Raw genomic sequence first — 21,200 nt, 5'->3', positions numbered from 1 at the left:
TATATATATATATATATATATATATATATATATATATATATATATATATATATATATATATATATATATATATATATATATATATATATATATATATATATATATATATATATATATATATATATATATATATATATATATATATATATATATATATATATATATATATATATATATATATATATATATATATATATATATATATATATATATATATATATATATATATATATATATATATATATATATATATATATATATATATATATATATATATATATATATATATATATATATATATATATATATATATATATATATATATATATATATATATATATATATATATATATATATATATATATATATATATATATATATATATATATATATATATATATATATATATATATATATATATATATATATATATATATATATATATATATATATATATATATATATATATATATATATATATATATATATATATATATATATATATATATATATATATATATATATATATATATATATATATATATATATATATATATATATATATATATATATATATATATATATATATATATATATATATATATATATATATATATATATATATATATATATATATATATATATATATATATATATATATATATATATATATATATATATATATATATATATATATATATATATATATATATATATATATATATATATATATATATATATATATATATATATATATATATATATATATATATATATATATATATATATATATATATATATATATATATATATATATATATATATATATATATATATATATATATATATATATATATATATATATATATATATATATATATATATATATATATATATATATATATATATATATATATATATATATATATATATATATATATATATATATATATATATATATATATATATATATATATATATATATATATATATATATATATATATATATATATATATATATATATATATATATATATATATATATATATATATATATATATATATATATATATATATATATATATATATATATATATATATATATATATATATATATATATATATATATATATATATATATATATATATATATATATATATATATATATATATATATATATATATATATATATATATATATATATATATATATATATATATATATATATATATATATATATATATATATATATATATATATATATATATATATATATATATATATATATATATATATATATATATATATATATATATATATATATATATATATATATATATATATATATATATATATATATATATATATATATATATATATATATATATATATATATATATATATATATATATATATATATATATATATATATATATATATATATATATATATATATATATATATATATATATATATATATATATATATATATATATATATATATATATATATATATATATATATATATATATATATATATATATATATATATATATATATATATATATATATATATATATATATATATATATATATATATATATATATATATATATATATATATATATATATATATATATATATATATATATATATATATATATATATATATATATATATATATATATATATATATATATATATATATATATATATATATATATATATATATATATATATATATATATATATATATATATATATATATATATATATATATATATATATATATATATATATATATATATATATATATATATATATATATATATATATATATATATATATATATATATATATATATATATATATATATATATATATATATATATATATATATATATATATATATATATATATATATATATATATATATATATATATATATATATATATATATATATATATATATATATATATATATATATATATATATATATATATATATATATATATATATATATATATATATATATATATATATATATATATATATATATATATATATATATATATATATATATATATATATATATATATATATATATATATATATATATATATATATATATATATATATATATATATATATATATATATATATATATATATATATATATATATATATATATATATATATATATATATATATATATATATATATATATATATATATATATATATATATATATATATAAGGAGCTGCGGTTGTGTGTGTGTGTGTTCACTAATTTTAAAAATAAAGACTTCTTACTAAGTTGAGAGGGAATAGCAAAACTGGAGAAATGAGGATCAGAACTCACCTTGTATTTTTGGCCACCTTTCCTCTTAGGAGCATGCTTCAGGGCCTCACTAATTTGATGCTCCACTGCAGAGGTTTTTGCTTCTTTGTAGGTTCTCATGCATGCTCCTTTGGGTAAAGAAACCAAAGCATATGAATGTCAGACAAATTTTTGTTTTAGTGTCAAGCATAGGACACACTATTTTCATAACATTACTACATATACTGCTTTGAGTCAGATGAAAACAAGCAATTCTGCACACTTACTGATGATAACTTTGCAGATGGGAAGATCACTAAATGGTAGCTTCCCTTTCTTTCCTTTGAGGCTGTAAAACGACCACACGGAATTAGTTCCAAGCTTTTAAAATCCTCCGGACAGCATCGCCAAGGCTGTGCCCTCCAAAAGATGACAAATACAGTGTCTGCAACAAATAATAGTAGGACCATAAATACAAGAAGATATGATTCTTCAAGACAAAAATAATCTTATATCAATATTCAAAATATCATGAAACTTTCTCATATTCAAATTTATACATTTTTATTTTACCAAATTCCTTTTGAAAGATTGATCAGCCAATTTAGAGTTTAGGTCATCCAGTTCCTCCAAGCTGCTTACTGGAGCTGGCAGTACATCCTCCACATCATCCCCTAGCCCACTGGAAGAAGACTGTAGGCAGCTTAACATCAGCCGCTGGTTTTCCTGGATTGTCTTGAAGTTTGCCATTACAGCGCTCTTGAACTCTGCATCAGGAAGAAAGATTTTCAGTCACAAAGTAATATTTCTAGAAGGTTGATTGTTACTGTCACTGGCAGACTATGAAAAAAAATGCAAGTTTTAATTTTTAAATACACTTAATACGTAAACAATGAAGGCATGCTCTACCTGCAAACTCTGTCTGTGAAACAGGTACAAGTTCTGTTGCACCTCGGTCTGATGAAGCTGTCAGAAATTTAATGTGTATAAGCACCTGTGTGTGTGTGTGTGTGTGTGTGTGTGTGTGTGTGTGTGTGTGTGTGTGTGTGTGTGTGTGTGTGTTTCTGTTAATTTCATATATCAGCATTGCAGTTTAGGTCTACCCTGAGATGAGGTGAATGAAAATAAATCACTTTGTATAATCATAAGGATATGGATTTCGTTTACATATCATACAAATTAAAATTACCTGATGTGTATTTTTTTTTCAAATCTTGTGCGTTAACATGTATTATTTCTGAGGACCGTGATGAGGATCTGGTTTTGAAGGATGCATCAGACCATTCTGTAGGGAAAATGGTAATAAAAATAATAGTGGAACTTATATAACTACTATGGTGAAAGTTTCCCCAAAGACAGAAATTTGTAAATACAAGCTTTGTTGTCATACATACCTGGGGAGGAAAATCTTTCATGAACAACTGAGTTTTTGGTATGATGCGAGCTTGTTTTGGAAAGTCCAACTGAAAGGTAATTGGGTACAAATTCACTGTATGTTGTGGTTCTTAACTCATGGAATTGTGAACATATTCGCACACATACTGGCAAAAGTTTCGTGCAATATAGAAAAAAAAACATGCTTACCATTTAGGTGAGGAGATTGTGGCAGAACAGCTACAGATGGAGTGTGGGAGAACTCAGGATTATCGCCTTCATCTGTATAAGTTTACGAGCATACTAGTCATTTTGAGTTTGTCTTGTTGTCATAATGAATTAATTAAGGACACATATATGAACAAACCATTCTGTTCAATTGCCAGCATAAGCTATTACAAACCAAAGAATATAATAACGTATAAGAAAAATCTTACCATCAGCTTCATCTGAGAAGTCATATCTAGCAGGCTTTTTGGTAACTCTGCTTTTTGGACCTTCAGGTTCTGTTTCAACATTTGACGTAACCTCTGCTCTCCTGGACAGTTCCTGGGCCTTGCTGTAGGTTTCTGTGGCGCAAAAAAAATTTACGTATGTAGTTTAAATTTTCATACATGGCATTACAAGCATAAAATTATTCAGATGTTAATAATAATTTACACCTGTCATACCTGCAGATGAAAAATCCTTATCTCGTATGAATTCCATTTTTCTTTATCTGGGATTTCTTCCTTTTTCACCTTGGCTGCAGCACCTGCCCTTGGAGGCCAGTAACAAAACAGACCCTGAAATTAAAAGATTAGCACACTGTTAATATCAACGATGCATATACAAAACCAAGATTTATATTTCAAGTACTTATATCTTAACTGTCAGAGAGTATTTGTATAACGAGCAAGATCATCTGTCTGTTACTCCTTAAACCCGTTAGCATGCACCATCAACATCTTTAAAGGGAAACTCACTTTTCTTTATGCATTATCCATGACTTGGGAACAACTTCAACTGCCTTTTCATCCAGAAACTCCACAACTACAAATGACATCTGTTAAAATATATTTAAAATTAATGATACATTTCCATGATCACAGGCAGCAAATTCTACACTGTAACCATTTAACATTCAAACTTTTCTACTTAAAAGTTTCCTCACCTGATAGTTTTCAGAATTCATGCAGTATTGCTAGGATTTTTGTGTGTCTTCCACTTCTACTATGTACCATAATTGCCTTTGTTTTTAGGTCGCTTTTTTTAATAAATTTCATATAACTTTTTGCTGTATTTATCTGATAAACTCCAATAATCTTGGAATCACATGGGTCATTAAATGCTGATTCTGTTCTGTTGTACACTCTGCACAGTATTTTCTGGTTTCCTTCATCATCTCTTTGGTGTGATAAGGCCACTGCTTCACAACAAGATGAATCATCCAAAATATATGTATTGTCAGGTTTGTTAGTGCAGATGATTTTCTTAAACTTTGCAGGTTTCATTTCACCTGGGTCATTCTCCAGTTCATGAATTCTTTTTACAACTTGTGATAAAGCATTTTTTCCTGATCTAACCATTTTCTTCAGTTTATACAGATAGTTCTCAAATGGAAATGCTGCACAGACATCCAAGCTTCCAAACCAACCAGCATCTTCTGCAAGGTGAAGCATGCTATGGACATTGTACACTAAGAACTCATTGCCATAGAGTTCCCGACCTCGTTTAACAAAATACACCAGTAGTTGGTGAGCATAGCCCTTATGCATCTGAATAAGTCTTGGTGACACAAGAATGCACAGAGCAACAGAAAGAGTCATAAAATGAGCATAAAGGTCACCTCTTAGGCTGCCTTTAAGAACAAGTTTGCCAGTATACAACAAAAACTGTCTGAATTCGGTTGCCTTCCATCTGTCAATTTCCAGAAGGCTTCTAGGTTTTCGTGCAAAGTTGCTGGGGACAAACTGTTGCATTTCTAAGAGTTTCTTGTTGATTTCTTCAACATGCCTCTGCGTAATCCTAGTTTCTTTTTTTCCTTTTATCCATATCAGGAGTAAGCGCCTCATCACACCAAGGCAGGCTTGATGCATGTAATCTATTGGAAATGATTTTATTAGATCCACAGGAAGAGCTGTAAAAGGGGAAACCCCACAATGGTGCTCTTCTTGAATCTGGTCTCTAAATGACTCATTAGTGCGCAAGACAATATTATCAATTTCCTGATAGGTAAGCCTTCCATACCAAACTCCTTTTTGTGTACACTTATCGCATCCATAGTAACCTGAATATTGTTTAGTGGCTTTAACCATTGCTCTTGCAGGGGCATCACAAACGATGCTTTTCAGTGTTACATGTATTTTAAACTCCTCATACTGAATGCCATGCTGCAGTATGTCATTCAGCTCTCTGATCGTGTCATTCAAGAAATCTAAATTGCATGGCTTTGACGATCCACACGTTAAAGCGACAGGAAAGACAGTTACTGGCTGAATCATGATAGCACACAGCACTGGCCACATGCATGTGTTTGAGCTTTTAAATAGTGGAAGGCCATCAATATTGAGGGACACTTCCAGATTTTGTGTATTTTGTTTTGTTTGTCGAGGATATTTTTCAAAATTTTTAGTAATGATTCTTTGAGTCCCAAATAAATGTAGCTCATTCCAGATTTGTCTTCAATCTTCACATTTCTTTCAGTTTTCAATAAGGTGCGAGCAGATAAGGGTAGAGAATTATGGCCATTTGATCTTAATAGCTTTAGCAAATCATCAGCAGCATTGTGTTTTATTTGGTGTTTATTTATCCAAGATATTAGGTCACTTGAAATATTTCTTCCTTCATCTGATGACAATGAATCAGATGAATAAAAGGATTTTCTTCAATCAAACACCATGTTTCATCACCATCCTCACTACTTTCTGTACTATGTGGTGCTACATCTTCCACAGACAAGTCCTTCGCATTTTCTGAAGAGTGAATTATATCTGCACATAAATCAACAGAATCGTTACTGTCACTGCTACGGTCTTTTGTTGAACATGTTGCAATTTTTTTTGCAAATCTTTTTCTAGCTATCCAACTTCTCTGATATTGCTTTCGTTTTTCCTTTCGATCCATTTAAAACCTGGAAATCAAAGAAATGCACTAGTTTCATACTACAGATATTAGTTACACTGAAAAAAAGTTGGGTGAGATAAAACAAATATCTTTTATGACTTAAAAAACATTAATGACGGAAGACGCATTGATTGCTGTACAGATTTAGGGTCAGCTAGTGGCCGAAGAATCTTTTGGATATCGATAAAATTCATTGGGGTGTCATTGAAGTATCTTTGAACATCATTGGTGTTCATTGGGATAACACTGGGTTAACTGAAGGCAAAGTAAGTAAAAAAATTATAGATGTTAGTCTACATGTTAACTACTTTAATTGTAATGCCCATGTGTGTGTGTGTGTGTGTGTGTGTGTGTGTGTGTGTGTGTGTGTGTGTGTGTGTGTGTGTGTGTGTTCATAGTGCTTAAATACAAAACATTACCTTAAAAAAACTCGTTTACTTGAAACCAGAATGGCAGGCAGGTACAGAAGCAAGGGCAAGTACAGCTACACCAAGGATTATGGCATTCACACCCTTGGGATATGTAGTTAATTATGGTGGAAATTGTATTCTGCAGCTCCAGAGAACAGCTGATGCGTAGAATGACGTATGTGCCATCAAATGATACACTAATGTTCATTGCAGGGATCCCACTGTTTGAAGCTGTTGTCTTTGTCATTCTGTCAGTGGAAAAAAAAGACTTACAAGTTCCTGGATTCTTACTTTATAATGCCATCCTCTTATTATAGATAAAGCTACTTACTGTCTGTCAGGCCTAAAAACCTCCAATATATAAAAATTACATAATTACACCTCAGCCGCGATGTTACCAGGCCACACACAGACTACGTGACAGCTATACACTTATATAATTCCAACCGCGCACTTAAAACACCAGAATATAAGTAAACTAAGTGAAAATGTGTAACACTAAATCACACATAAAAACCACATGTGATTACACCAAAATTATGTTAGATAACAGCTAGCCAGACCACGTACGTGACGCCTCTACACACTTAAATGCTTACAAAACATGCACGCACTTAAAAAATCATTATGGCATTCACACCCTTGGGATATGTAGTTAATTATGGTGGAAATTGTATTCTGCAGCTCCAGAGAACGCTTTAAAAAGTATTACACTCCTCTAAATCACGCATGAAAACCAATTATACCACCAAAATTACGTCAGATTACAACCAGGCAACGTAAAGTACCATTATATAAGTAATCTAAGTTAAAAAGGTTTAACACTCCTGTAAATCACACATACAAAACCACTACTACACCACCAAAACTACGTTAGATTACCTCATCAGCCATGGTATAAGTTTGCGCAAGGACAGACAAACAGGTACCAATCATGTACTAGAATATGGGGCTTGCGTTAAAATATATCCTACGCACGTTAATTTCACCTCTTATATGTAACTTGCACGTCTACTTAAGCCTTGGACACTCCAGACTAAGTTAGAATGGTGAATAATGACATGGAAAGTGTAAAAATTGTGATACACGGCGTGCATTGTTAACCCACGCTGTCCCTCGCCACTACATTTTTCATCACATTTCACCTTCAACACAATTTACAGGGATGATCTGCCGCTCTACCTAATCCCTGAGCACTTAATGTCATGTGTGTAGGTGTAACAAAGGTGGGGGAAAGGTGTAAATGACGTAAAAAAGATAAAAACTCACCACATTATCCGTGGCGGGTAAGCACATGCAGCAGGCGGCGGAGGAACGTGCGGGAGAGTTGCCGCTGATCGAACACTTTACAAACTATTAATGTTTATTTCGTCATATTTATATATATTACTGTTATTCTTAGTGTTTATCACGTTTTAAATTACACTGATTTGTTTTCCGGAATTGTATTTAACGTGGAAGATCTTATATACGGGGTTCTGTGCATGCTGCGTCAGCTGAAATTTAATCCCCGGCTGGCTGGCGGGAAGAGTGCCGAGGCAGCAAATTTTAGCGTAAACACCTCCGACGCTGCTTCGTCCTTCCTTCCTATATAGAGGGAGGAAGCCATTATAACAGAAAGGAGAGTAATAATAATAATAATAATAATAATAATAATAATAATAATAATAATAATAATAATAGTAATAATACGCATGACAGGTTCTTCATATATAAATATCAATATATATATATATATATATATATATATATATATATATATATATATATATATATATATATATATATATATATATATATATATATATATATATATATATATATATATATATATATATATATATATATATATATATATATATATATATATATATATATATATATATATATATATATATATATATATATATATATATATATATATATATATATATATATATATATATATATATATATATATATATATATATATATATATATATATATATATATATATATATATATATATATATATATATATATATATATATATATATATATATATATATATATATATATATATATATATATATATATATATATATATATATATATATATATATATATATATATATATATATATATATATATATATATATATATATATATATATATATATATATATATATATATATATATATATATATATATATATATATATATATATATATATATATATATATATATATATATATATATATATATATATATATATATATATATATATATATATATATATATATATATATATATATATATATATATATATATATATATATATATATATATATATATATATATATATATATATATATATATATATATATATATATATATATATATATATATATATATATATATATATATATATATATATATATATATATATATATATATATATATATATATGTATATATATACATTGTATATATATATATATATATATATATATATAATATATATATATATATATATATATATATATATATATATATATATATATATATATATATATATATATATATATATATATATATATATATATATATATATATATATATATATATATATATATATATATATATATATATATATATATATATATATATATATATATATATATATATATATATATATATATATATATATATATATATATATATATATATATATATATATATATATATATATATATATATATATATATATATATATATATATATATATATATATATATATATATATATATATATATATATATATATATATATATATATATATATATATATATATATATATATATATATATATATATATATATATATATATATATATATATATATATATATATATATATATATATATATATATATATATATATATATATATATATATATATATATATATATATATATATATATATATATATATATATATATATATATATATATATATATATATATATATATATATATATATATATATATATATATATATATATATATATATATATATATATATATATATATATATATATATATATATATATATATATATATATATATATATATATATATATAGAGAGAGAGAGAGAGAGAGAGAGAGAGAGAGAGAGAGAGAGAGAGAGAGAGAGAGAGAGAGAGAGAGAGAGAGAGAGAGAGAGAGAGAGATCACATGCTTAAGTCAATGTTGAAATGCAACGTTATATAAACGTTCCACAACCCCATAAGATCTTTCTTATTACAGCATATTTATTAAGATCCTGTATCATCATAATTATATTGCACAAAGTATTTTAACAATATACCTAAAACAAGAAACACCTTATAGTTTTGTTAGGAGGATGACTTCCTTTGATGATCTCATCCTTCATATCCTTCATTGTTACCTTTCAAAGCGCAAGTCGATGGTGAAACGTAACGTTATGGAAACATGATCGTTACGTTCAACGACCTCAAATTTTTTTTATTTCATTACAGTACATTTAGTTAGGTCATACATCACGAGAAAACAAAGTATTAACATTCAAAGCACAAAAAGTGCATTAAACTGTTTTAGGTGGATGGCCTTCGCAACGTGGATACTACGTGGCTCTTACGTGAAAAAAAAAATTCACCTTATTTCATTACAGTATATTTAGTTAGGTCATACATCACGGGAAAACAAAATATTAACATTGAAAACACAAGACATGCCTTAAACTTTGTTAGGTGGATGGAATTCGTGACGTGGATACTACGTGGCCCTTACGTGAAATAAAAAATTCACCTTATTTTCACCATTACGTCACGTGAAAATTACGTAGTGTGTTTGCTGGGTAGATGATGAAAATAGCATAGATGTTATATATCTAGATTTTAGCAAGGCGTTTGATAAGGTACCGCATAGGAGGCTAGAGTAGAAATTGAGAATACATGGGATAGGGGCTAGGTTAGTTGATTGGATTAGTGAATGGCTTTCTGATAGGAAACAGAGAGTAGTATTAAATGGGGCAATGTCTGAGTGGAAGGTTAGTGGATTACCCCAAGGATCAGTGCTAGGACCTCTTCTTTTCTTGGTGTACATTAACGATTTAGATATAGGAATTAGTAGTAAAGTATCAAAGTTTGGAGATGATACTAAGATAGCATGTGCAATACAGGGTGAAAAGGACAATTACAGAATAAAACGAGACCTGGACAGGCTGATAGCATGGGCAGACAGGTGGCAGATGGAGTTTAATTCTAAAAAGTGTCAGGTTATGCATTTAGGTAAAGACAACACAAACTTTAACTATGAGATGGAGGGATGTTGGCTAGAGGCAGTAGAGGAGGGAAAGGATTTGAGAGTAGTGATAGACAGGACCATGAAATTTTCAAAGCAATGTTTAGAAGCAAGAAATAGGGCAAATAGGATCCTGGGTTTTATAAATGGAAATGTTAGTTATAAAAGTAAGGAAGTGGTGCGTAGTTTATATAATTCTTATGTTAGGCCCCATTTAGAGTATTGCATACAGGCCTGGTCACCCCATTATAGGCAGGATATCAACATGTTAGAAGCAGTTCAGAGAAGAGCAGCTAGGATGATACCAGCATTAAAGCGCCTGGAGTATAGAGATAGATTAAAGGAATTAAACATGTTTTCATTTGAGACGATATGTAGAAGAGGGGATATGATAGAGGTATTTAAAATGTTCTCAGATACAAACTACATAGATGTGAGATCTTTCTTTACCTTAGAGGAGGGAAGTAGGACTAGAAATCATGGCAGGGAGATTAGAAAGCAAGGCTGCAGGTTAGATATAAGAAAATATTTCTTTAGTCATAGGGTGGTAGACTTCTGGAATGCATTGCCAGAGAGGGTTGTAAATAGCACTAGTTTGACAATGTTTAAAAACAGATTAGATAAGCACTTACATTTATTAGATTTATAATTATGTATAGCACTGCATGATAGTTTTTACAAGAAATTTACTATAGTTAAACAAGACATGATCCCCATGCATGTGGATCACAGATTGTAGAGGAATTCGCTGCAGGATTTAGCCCTTTTAATGGGCCAAATATTTAGAATTATTATATAATGTGTTGTGTACTTGTAAGTGTATCTTTAAGTACTGATGACGAGGTCGCTGTGCGACTGATACAGGATAACCTAGATTGGCCCTGGTGGCCCTTTGTTATCCTATTATTTATGTTATATGTTATGTTATGTTATGTGGCTAAGAGGTATACACGTGAGGCAGGTAACTGGTACAAGGGTTAATATGTTTGGCGTATATTTTTCATGTGTTTGTGTGGGATTTAATTAATAGGTAAGGGGTAAGAGGAATATGATGTGTGGTTTATGTATAGTAAGGAGATGTAATGGCTACAGTACTGCTTCATTATTTTAACAACTTGCGTACTTGGGACACATTTTTACCTTGAGACTTGTGTATGCTTAGACCATTTTCTTGACATTAGGAAGGGTCTATGGGGGTCAGAATATTCATGGCCACAGTCTTCACTATTCTAATCCCCCACGTAAGTTTGTGAAGCTGTATAAATTCACCAAATAGTAACCAGAGTGAATATAGAAAGGTGTCATAGTACTGAAGAGGTTAAGTCAAGGTAAGGTACAGGTGCAGAAATCAGGTACACACAGGTAAGCTTAAGAAACAAAGACCAGGTGAGAGGTACAATTAACAAAGGTGCACAGGCAGGATTACAGGTGCAAGATTGTCAGGGAGCATGTGTAAAGTTATGTTGTCTATGTAACAGGGAAAATTGGCTAAGGGCAAGAAAAACCCAATCGTCAGTTCCCTTAGAGATTACTAGAGTTAGCCAAAAGACAGGAATAAATATCTTGATACAGGTAAGCATAGACCCAACACAGGTAGGAGATAAGCTTTAACACAAATCAAAAGAACAGAGGAAAGAGAGAAAGAGACATGCAGGTAAATCTACAGGGGAAACACACAGGTAACAGGCTCAGGTGTGTGGCAGATGACCTTATCCCTTTCCTCACCTTTCTAGAACACGACCTGATAGATTTCTCCCTTCAAATCAATTCAGAACAGTTATTCATTTCCAAGCGAGTGGCGGAGCTTAGGAGTAGTAGTAGTAGTAGTAGTAGTAGTAGTAGTAGTTTATTGACCACAATTCTTAGGATACATTGCTTATAATGGGAAAAAAGGAACATACCTACATGACTTTTGTATCTTTTTCATATGTATCAACTATTGTAGTCCAAATAATTTCATACGGACAATTTTTTTTTTCTTTTTGGACTAAATGCTAAAACAAGAGATAATCAATTGCCGCTTAAATAAACGCACCGGCTATTGAAGACACTAAATCGATGAAGTAAAAAGGACAAACGTGTTCGAACCCTCAATAATTATAAAGAGACAAAGAGAAACAAAACCGAAACAGACAAACCTACAAAACGTATGTAAATAGTATCTCATAAATACAAAAACAAACTTTAACACTTATGAAAACACTATCTATTAAAATACAAAAGCGAACTTTAAAACTTATGCAAATAACATCTAATAAAAACAAAACAAACCTTAAAAGGTGACAAATAATGTTTGATAAAATGCAAAGCAAACCTTAAAACTTGATCAAATAGCGTCTGGTAAAAATACAAAACGCCTTAAAACTTATCCAAATAACACCCAATAACATACATAACATCTTAACACTTAAGCAAATAGCATATGATAAAAATACAAACGGCCTTTAAAACTTTCTTCTAAAATTAATAAAACCAAATAGCATAGCATAACGACCAAGTAGAGTCACATACACCAATACAAATACGATAATCTTAATAGATGTTTAGTACATCGTTGATGTAACCAACCACACACCTCATTTAGATAATTACTTTCCTGGAGAAGTTCACCCAGGTCAGTGAATGTCAACATCTGGTACCTGTCACGGCAGTGAGCTGACAAAGGACACTCTATTAGGACATGCTTTTCTGTTTGTACCTGCATACCATCGCACTGACAGACGCGCTGTTCACGTAGGGTGCGACTCCATCTCCCAACCTCTACCCGAAGGTTGTGAGACATGAGGCGGAGTCGTGTGAATGATTCTCCCTTATAGTCCGGAACGAAACTTCTTGTCTTATACACAGGTTGCACTGTCATATTGGGATGGTGGATGGATGGATTTTGTTTTGGCGCCTCAACTGTCATATTGGGATTCATGTCTGTTATATAGGTGGTCAGCTTCGTTGCACCCGCTGCTTTTTCTCTTACGTAAGTTGCTATTTTCTGCAAGCCGTCAGTATCACTAATAGCTAATACTGATCTTTCTAAGCTCCTATAACCGGGTGTGTTCGCTTCTCTACACATATTATACACGAAGTGGAATGGTTTTTCAATGTCCACATGATCTCTTCGGAATTTGATAAATTTATATTTCTTTTCAGCAATGCTCTTCTGTACAGGTGGGATGCCTGCTTCGATCATGCACAGGTTTATACTGGTATTTTTACGAACCCCGAGTGAACATTTTACCAGATTGTTGTACTGTTTTTCAATCGCTTTCATTTTACCTGTGAACCATGATTCGGAACTGTAAAGCAAAGCACTAGTCACTGCAGCGTCAAACACAGCTTTCTTGTATCTAAACGGCATTGTAGTATTACTAGCACAGAATATAGAGAATTTGTTTATTATTGATTCACTGGATGTTTCATGCAATGTCATTACAGAATCCATAGTGGAAGAATCTGTGAACCACGCCCCGAGACACAAGTATTGAGCAGTATAGTTTACAGTTACTCCACCGCTTGTTAAACACTGCTTGTCACACTCCTCACCATTAAGCACAAAAAACTTAGATTTCTTTTCATTAATTTTCAATCCACTTTCGCAGCAAAATTCATGTACGACTTCCAATTTCTTTAAACACATTTCTCTACTGGTTGTCATAATAACGGCATCGACCATCAATAGCAATACATGTAACAAACCCAAAAACCCATCATTTCCTACTGCTCTCTTGATTATTCGCATCATATAATCAATGTATATTACAAAAAGCAAGCAACTGGACGGAGCCCCCTGACGAACACCGATGGATGCGTCAATAGTTGCTGATTTTGATATATTCTTTGTACTTTTGTACATCGCTTTAATAGCTCCCAGCATTACTCTACTACATCCCAAACTTCCTAATCTTTCTATAAGCTCTGTCATATGCCTTACTAAAATCAATAAAAAGGACAAACAGCTTTACTTTTTTGTACTTTACGTAATCATATAATAATCTCAAGGCTACGATCTGTTCTAAGCATCTTCTGCCTTTCTGGGCACCAGCTTGGCATTGATCTATGTGACACCAGAGCTTTAAACGGTTTAGTAATAGTACATCTTAGATCTTAGCGAGTGTATCCATTATACTAATTCCTCTGTAATTATTAGTGGAGGACATTAGTGGAGGGATGAGGGACGGAATCTGCTCCATCACTCACTCACTGCAAAAGATAATGTTGATGTTGATGGTGATGATGGTGATGGGGTTGAAAGCTGCGAGGTTAGGATCTACTAAGCCATCGTGTGTGTGTGTGTGTGTGTGTGTGTGTGTGTGTGTGTGTGTGTGTGTGTGTTAATCTTCCCCCCTCTCGCTTTGATTGATGGAATAGGCGAGATAACGTAATCCCTGAAATATATATTGACCAACTTACTATGATAGACCAAACTTTATTAATTCATAGCAACTCCTTTTCCCCAATCCCACCTAACATCCTCCTCCTCCCCATAACTTCTCCATCTTTTCCCTATTTCCTATCTCCTTTCATCCAACTGCTTTCTACCACATCAATCATTTCTCTCTTTCCTTCGCCTCTTTTTCCTCTTTCCTCTTCATCCGTGCAGCGAGTACCTAATTTTTCCAGCCCAACAAAGGTATCCAGGCAATGGGGAAGCGTTCTGTGGTTGGAGCAAAGACTATATAAATAAACAAGACTGGAAAGCGTCAATTTACCGTGTAGCCTAGGGAAACTGGCAACTCTTCTTGCTTGCGGTTCACTCACGCGATGGCGCTTCTGTTGCAGCTTAAGATCAAGATCAGTACCGTTGATCCGTCTGCAAGTTTACATGTGTCAACACTCAAACAAGTGGGCCCACAGCAGTGACAGGTTACACGCCGCAAGTTCTCAAGAAATCCGCAAAAATGAAAACTAGAGTGGGGCATCCATGTGTTATTTGTTGCAGGACAAAGGGCACCCACCCACACTTGGTCTTCCATCGCTTTCCTAAAGATCATGACAGGTAAGTACTGGTGTATAACATGTGGATCGTAGTATACTTGATTTGGTTGAGACCTGTACAAATCAGTATAAACCTGCATGATATTTGTTTGCTTATGCTTGCCTGCTTCTGCTATATTTGTAACGGCTTCCATTCTAAAATCTTGACCTGTTGTTTTGGTACATGTTTATGTTTATAATTTCCAATGAACTTATTAAACTTGCTTAGATATGTGCTTTTCCTTTCATGAGAATTCTAGATTTTTGGATAACACTTAAAAAAAATTCATTGTACTCAAAATTGGCAAATAAATAAAAAATATGACTTACAAAAACATTGCGTTTGTATTTACCATTAATATGCAGAAGTAATCCATGTGTAGAGCACCAAACAGGTACAGATGTACGCATATTACTTTCTTACTGTGCAGTACCCAACGCCCAAAAAAAACACCAAACACAACAGTTAAAAAACACAGGAATATTACATATTTTCAGCATACTGTTTTTATCTCTTTTCAATACATAAAGTATGCATATCAAATACTGTTCTGTATTTCCATATAAATGAAAGAAACTGAAGAATTCAACTACAAAAAACATACTCTGTGAAACTTTTCCTGATTTTAATTATTATTTTCTTCGCCCTAAAAATCTGAATTTCTGGCCTTTCGAGAGTATTAAGAACCGAATTAATGGAGTTTGTATGTGTATATATATATATATATATATATATATATATATATATATATATATATATATATATATATATATATATATATATATATATATATATATATATATATATATATATATATATATATATATATATATATATATATATATATATATTCTGTAATTTGGCTTATTTGAACCAATTTGAAAATATGTAACTAAGTAGGTGACATGTAATTTACCAAAGTACATTATAAATAGAGAAAGTACACACACACACACACACACACACACACACACACACACACACACACACACACACACACACACACACACACACACACACACACACACAGAGAGAGAGAGAGAGAGAGAGAGACAATGGACATCTGGAATAGCTTAAGTGAAATAAGTGAAAGGGTGGTTACTGCAGCCACCATACACATCTTTAAAGACAAGCTAGATGCATAGCTATAGATATAGAGACAGGATAATGTGCCATGCTGTACAGCACAACTATAGGTAAATAAACACACACACACACACACACACACACTACCAATAATGTACTGTAGTACAGTAACTATCTACTTCATCCACCTGTGACCCCGTTCAAGCTCCCTTGTATCCAACTTGAGTTATAAGTATATCATAGAGATATATGATATTGTATTGTACATGTGCGATAACTATTTATAATTAGTGAGGCGACACACACGTGTGTGTGTGTGTGTGTGTGTGTGTTCACTGTTTGATCTGCTGCAGTCTCTAACGAGACAGCCAGACGTTGCCCATTACGGTGCGATCTGAGAGCTCATTATGTGTATGTGTGTGTGTGTGTGTAATTCACTGTTGTTTGATCTGCTGCAGTCTCTGACGAGACAGCCAGACGTTACCCTACGGAACGAGCTCAGAGCTCATTATTTCCGATCTTGGGATAGGCCTGAGACCAGGCACACACCACACACCGGGACAACAAGGTCACAACTCCTCGATTCACATCCCGTACCTACTCACTGCTAGGTGAACAGGGGCTACACGTGAAAGGAGACACACCCAAATATCTCCACCCGGCCTCTCCACCCGGCCGGGGAATCGAACCCCGGTCATCTGGCTTGTGAAGCCAGCGCTCTAACCACTGAGCTACCGGGCCGTGTGTGTGTGTGTGTGTGTGTGTGTGTGTCGACTCCCTAATTATAAATAGTTATCGCACATGTACAATATACATATATCTCCATGATATACTTATAACTCAAGTTGTATACAAGGGAGCTTGAACGGGGTCACAGGTGGATGAAGTAAGTATGTACTGTACTACAGTAAATTATTGGTATTGTGTGTGTGTGTGTGTTTCACTGTTTGATCTGCTGCAGTCTCTGACGAGACAGCCAGACGTTGCCCTACGGAACGAGCTCAGAGCTAATTATTTCCAATCTTCGGGTAGGCCTGAGACCAGGCACACACCACACACAGGGACAACAAGGTCACAACTCCTCGATTTACATCCCGTACCTAATCACTGTTTGGTGAACAGGGGCTACACGTGAAAGGAGACACACCCAAATATCTCCATCCGGCCGGGGAATCGAACCCTGGTCCTCTGGCTTGTGAAGCCAGCGCTCTAACCACTGAGCTACCGAGTGTGTGTGTGAGTGTGTGGAGGAAAGAACTCAAAGCGATTATTCAAATCGTGGCGCTGTTTGTTTACAAAGGCGTTGGTTTGCGGTTCACTCAATGGATGGCGCTGTTATCCACTATTCTAGCGGTATCTGGCATCTTTACTGGCGACACGAATTTCTTATGGTGAATGGAAATTTTTCCAGTCTTGTTTTATCTATAGTCTTTGGTTGGAGCTCTGAAGCGTAGAATCAAGGAAGGAGCTAAGTGTGTTATGATCGTCAAGTCTTTCTCGGTGCACTGACAAGAGGCTAATAAAAGGAAGGCTGGAATATGATAGTAACGAGGTAGATATTCTCCTTCAGGGTCTTTCAATATGTTGTGTTTTATTTTGTGTATTTTTTCTTCGTTGTTTTTATAATTTTTCGAGACTTTTGTAGTTCTTGAGCTTGTTTCTTTCTTTCAGTTTGTTTGTCTTTAGTTCTCTTCTCTCTCTCTCTCTCTCTCTCTCTCTCTCTCTCTCTCTCTCTCTCTCTCTCTCTCTTGGGATGTCAAAACAACCCCTAATGATGTAGATACAAAAGAATATTCCCTTTTCATCATTGTCATCATCATTATAGTTAATTGAGTTAATGTCTATCGTGTAAACAATATACATGTTTTGGATCACCTTCATTATTTTTGTTATTAACACACACACACACACACACACACATGGGAATAATACCAGCATCTTAACGTTATTGTGTCTACCTGATAAAAAATAAAAAATCTCTTTCCAGGCCAAATGACAAGGTATCAATGTACCTGAGCTTAATTGAGGAGAAAGAAAGGTGAGCATGACAAAGACAGGGCATAGGGAAGGCAAGGGAAAAATACACGTTAGGGAGGAAAAACAGGGAGGGAAACGAGAAAATGGGAAAAGAGAGAGAGAGAGAGAGAGAGAGAGAGAGAGAGAGAGAGAGAGAGAGTACCCTGAATACCTTGTTACTTATATATTCTCATCTGATGAATTAGAAACAGGAATCTCTCTCTCTCTCTCTCTCTCTCTCTCTCTCTCTCTCTCTCTCTCTCTCTCTCTCTCTCTCTCTCTCTCTCTCTCTGCAATAGTAACTAACCAAATAAATAAAACAGAGACCCTTTAAAAAGATGAAGAAAACGCAAATTTTCTGGGTATTTCCACAAAAGTCAATACAAAGCTAAAAAGTTTTCATTAGTTTCTCTCTCTCTCTCTCTCTCTCTCTCTCTCTCTCTCTCTCTCTCTCTCTCTCTCTCTCTCTCTCTCTCTCTCTCTCTCTCTCTCTCTCTCTCTCTCTCTCTCTTAAAACATCTCATTAAAATCGGCTTTGCGTGAGAGGTTCAAAGAGATGCTTTTATGGAACACTGGGAGAGATTGAAGGGTTTATCTCTCTCTCTTCTCTCTCTCTCTCTCTCTCTCTCTCTCTCTCTCTCTCTCTCTCTCTCTCTCTCTCTCTCTCTCTCTGTATAGTAGAATCTTGGAGTGCTTTGCTTTTATCATAGTAGTATTGGTATTATTATATTATATTATTATTATTATTATTATTACTTTATTATTATTATTATTATTATTATTATTATTATTATTATTATTATTATTATTATTATTATTATTATTATTATTATTATTATTATTATTATTATTATTATTATTATTATTATTATTATTATTATTATTATTATTATTATTATTATTATTATTATTATATTATTATTATTATTATTATTATTATTATTATTATTATTATTATTATTATTATTATTATTATTATTATTATTATTATTATTATTATTATTATTATTATTATTATTATTATTATTATTATTATTATTATTATTATTATTATTATTATTATTAGTATCATTATGATTGTTATTGTCAATAGTGTTACAAGTGTATTTGTTGTGTATGATGTTGTTGCCGTTGTTGTAAATGTTGTTCACTTCACTTATCGCCTTCACAAACTGGCCATTGTGTGGACATGTTGATTGGCCGTCACTTGACATTCGGCCATCTTGTTGCGTTGTTCGGATTAAAATATCGTTTCGAAATCTAAAATTGTTCACTTTGGAATTCGATTCGTATATGACGACCCGCAGCTGACCGAGAGGCAGCTGCGGGTGGCCTCCACCAGGGCCGAGTACGCCCGGTGGAGCAGGGACCAGGCCCGGCGGTTTGCCGCGGCCCGGAAGGCCTCCCTGGCGAAGGGGAGGAAGGTTGAGGATGACCGTCCTCCTCCCGTCAGGGAGAGAGAAACGGTGACGGTGGGTCTGACTTCTCCTTCCGAGGAGAAGGAAACAGTGAGTGTGGGCTCACCGTGCACTGGCGGCCAGAGCGCCGCGAGAGTCCCTCAGTCGTGCGGACTCCCTGCATGGGAGGGAGGTAAGGAGATTGTGACTGTAGGGTTG

General features: G+C 31.2%; 2 protein-coding genes across 5 annotated transcripts; both read right to left on the bottom strand.

Moving 5' to 3' along the window:
• Positions 1-2,362: 2,362 nt before the first annotated feature.
• On the bottom strand, positions 2,363-4,504 carry LOC123503497. 2 transcript variants are annotated; one of them, XM_045253322.1, is made up of 9 exons: positions 4,368-4,504; positions 4,134-4,265; positions 3,907-3,978; positions 3,717-3,785; positions 3,512-3,607; positions 3,232-3,288; positions 2,896-3,089; positions 2,610-2,671; positions 2,363-2,471 (listed from the first exon to the last, which is right to left on the bottom strand). In XM_045253322.1, the coding sequence occupies exons 1-8, from the start codon at positions 4,402-4,404 to the stop codon at positions 2,639-2,641; spliced, it is 690 nt and encodes a 229-aa protein (XP_045109257.1). In that variant the 5' UTR covers positions 4,405-4,504; the 3' UTR covers positions 2,363-2,471; positions 2,610-2,638. The 2 variants fall into 2 exon arrangements, with proteins under 2 accessions (XP_045109257.1, XP_045109258.1); XM_045253323.1 differs by having other exon boundaries at positions 2,965-3,089.
• A 208-nt stretch (positions 4,505-4,712) lies between these two features.
• Positions 4,713-8,783, bottom strand: LOC123503493. 3 transcript variants are annotated; one of them, XR_006674476.1, is made up of 3 exons: positions 8,481-8,779; positions 7,221-7,459; positions 4,713-4,741 (listed from the first exon to the last, which is right to left on the bottom strand). XR_006674476.1 is itself a non-coding variant. In XM_045253320.1 (2 exons), exon 1 carries the CDS (start codon positions 6,201-6,203, stop codon positions 4,860-4,862), a length of 1,344 nt encoding a protein of 447 aa, XP_045109255.1. In that variant the 5' UTR covers positions 6,204-6,547; the 3' UTR covers positions 4,713-4,741; positions 4,850-4,859. The 3 variants fall into 3 exon arrangements, 1 of the variants encoding a protein (XP_045109255.1); XR_006674475.1 differs by lacking the exon at positions 4,713-4,741 and adding an exon at positions 6,557-6,808 and having other exon boundaries at positions 8,481-8,783; XM_045253320.1 differs by lacking the exons at positions 7,221-7,459; positions 8,481-8,779 and adding an exon at positions 4,850-6,547.
• Between the last annotated feature and the right edge of the window lie 12,417 nt (positions 8,784-21,200).

This window comes from Portunus trituberculatus, chromosome 14 (genome assembly GCF_017591435.1).
Source record: "Portunus trituberculatus isolate SZX2019 chromosome 14, ASM1759143v1, whole genome shotgun sequence".
In the NCBI taxonomy this organism is placed as follows: Eukaryota; Metazoa; Arthropoda; class Malacostraca; order Decapoda; family Portunidae; genus Portunus; species Portunus trituberculatus.
Note: the sequence above shows the minus strand (reverse complement) of the source record. Positions and strands in the feature narration are given on the sequence as shown.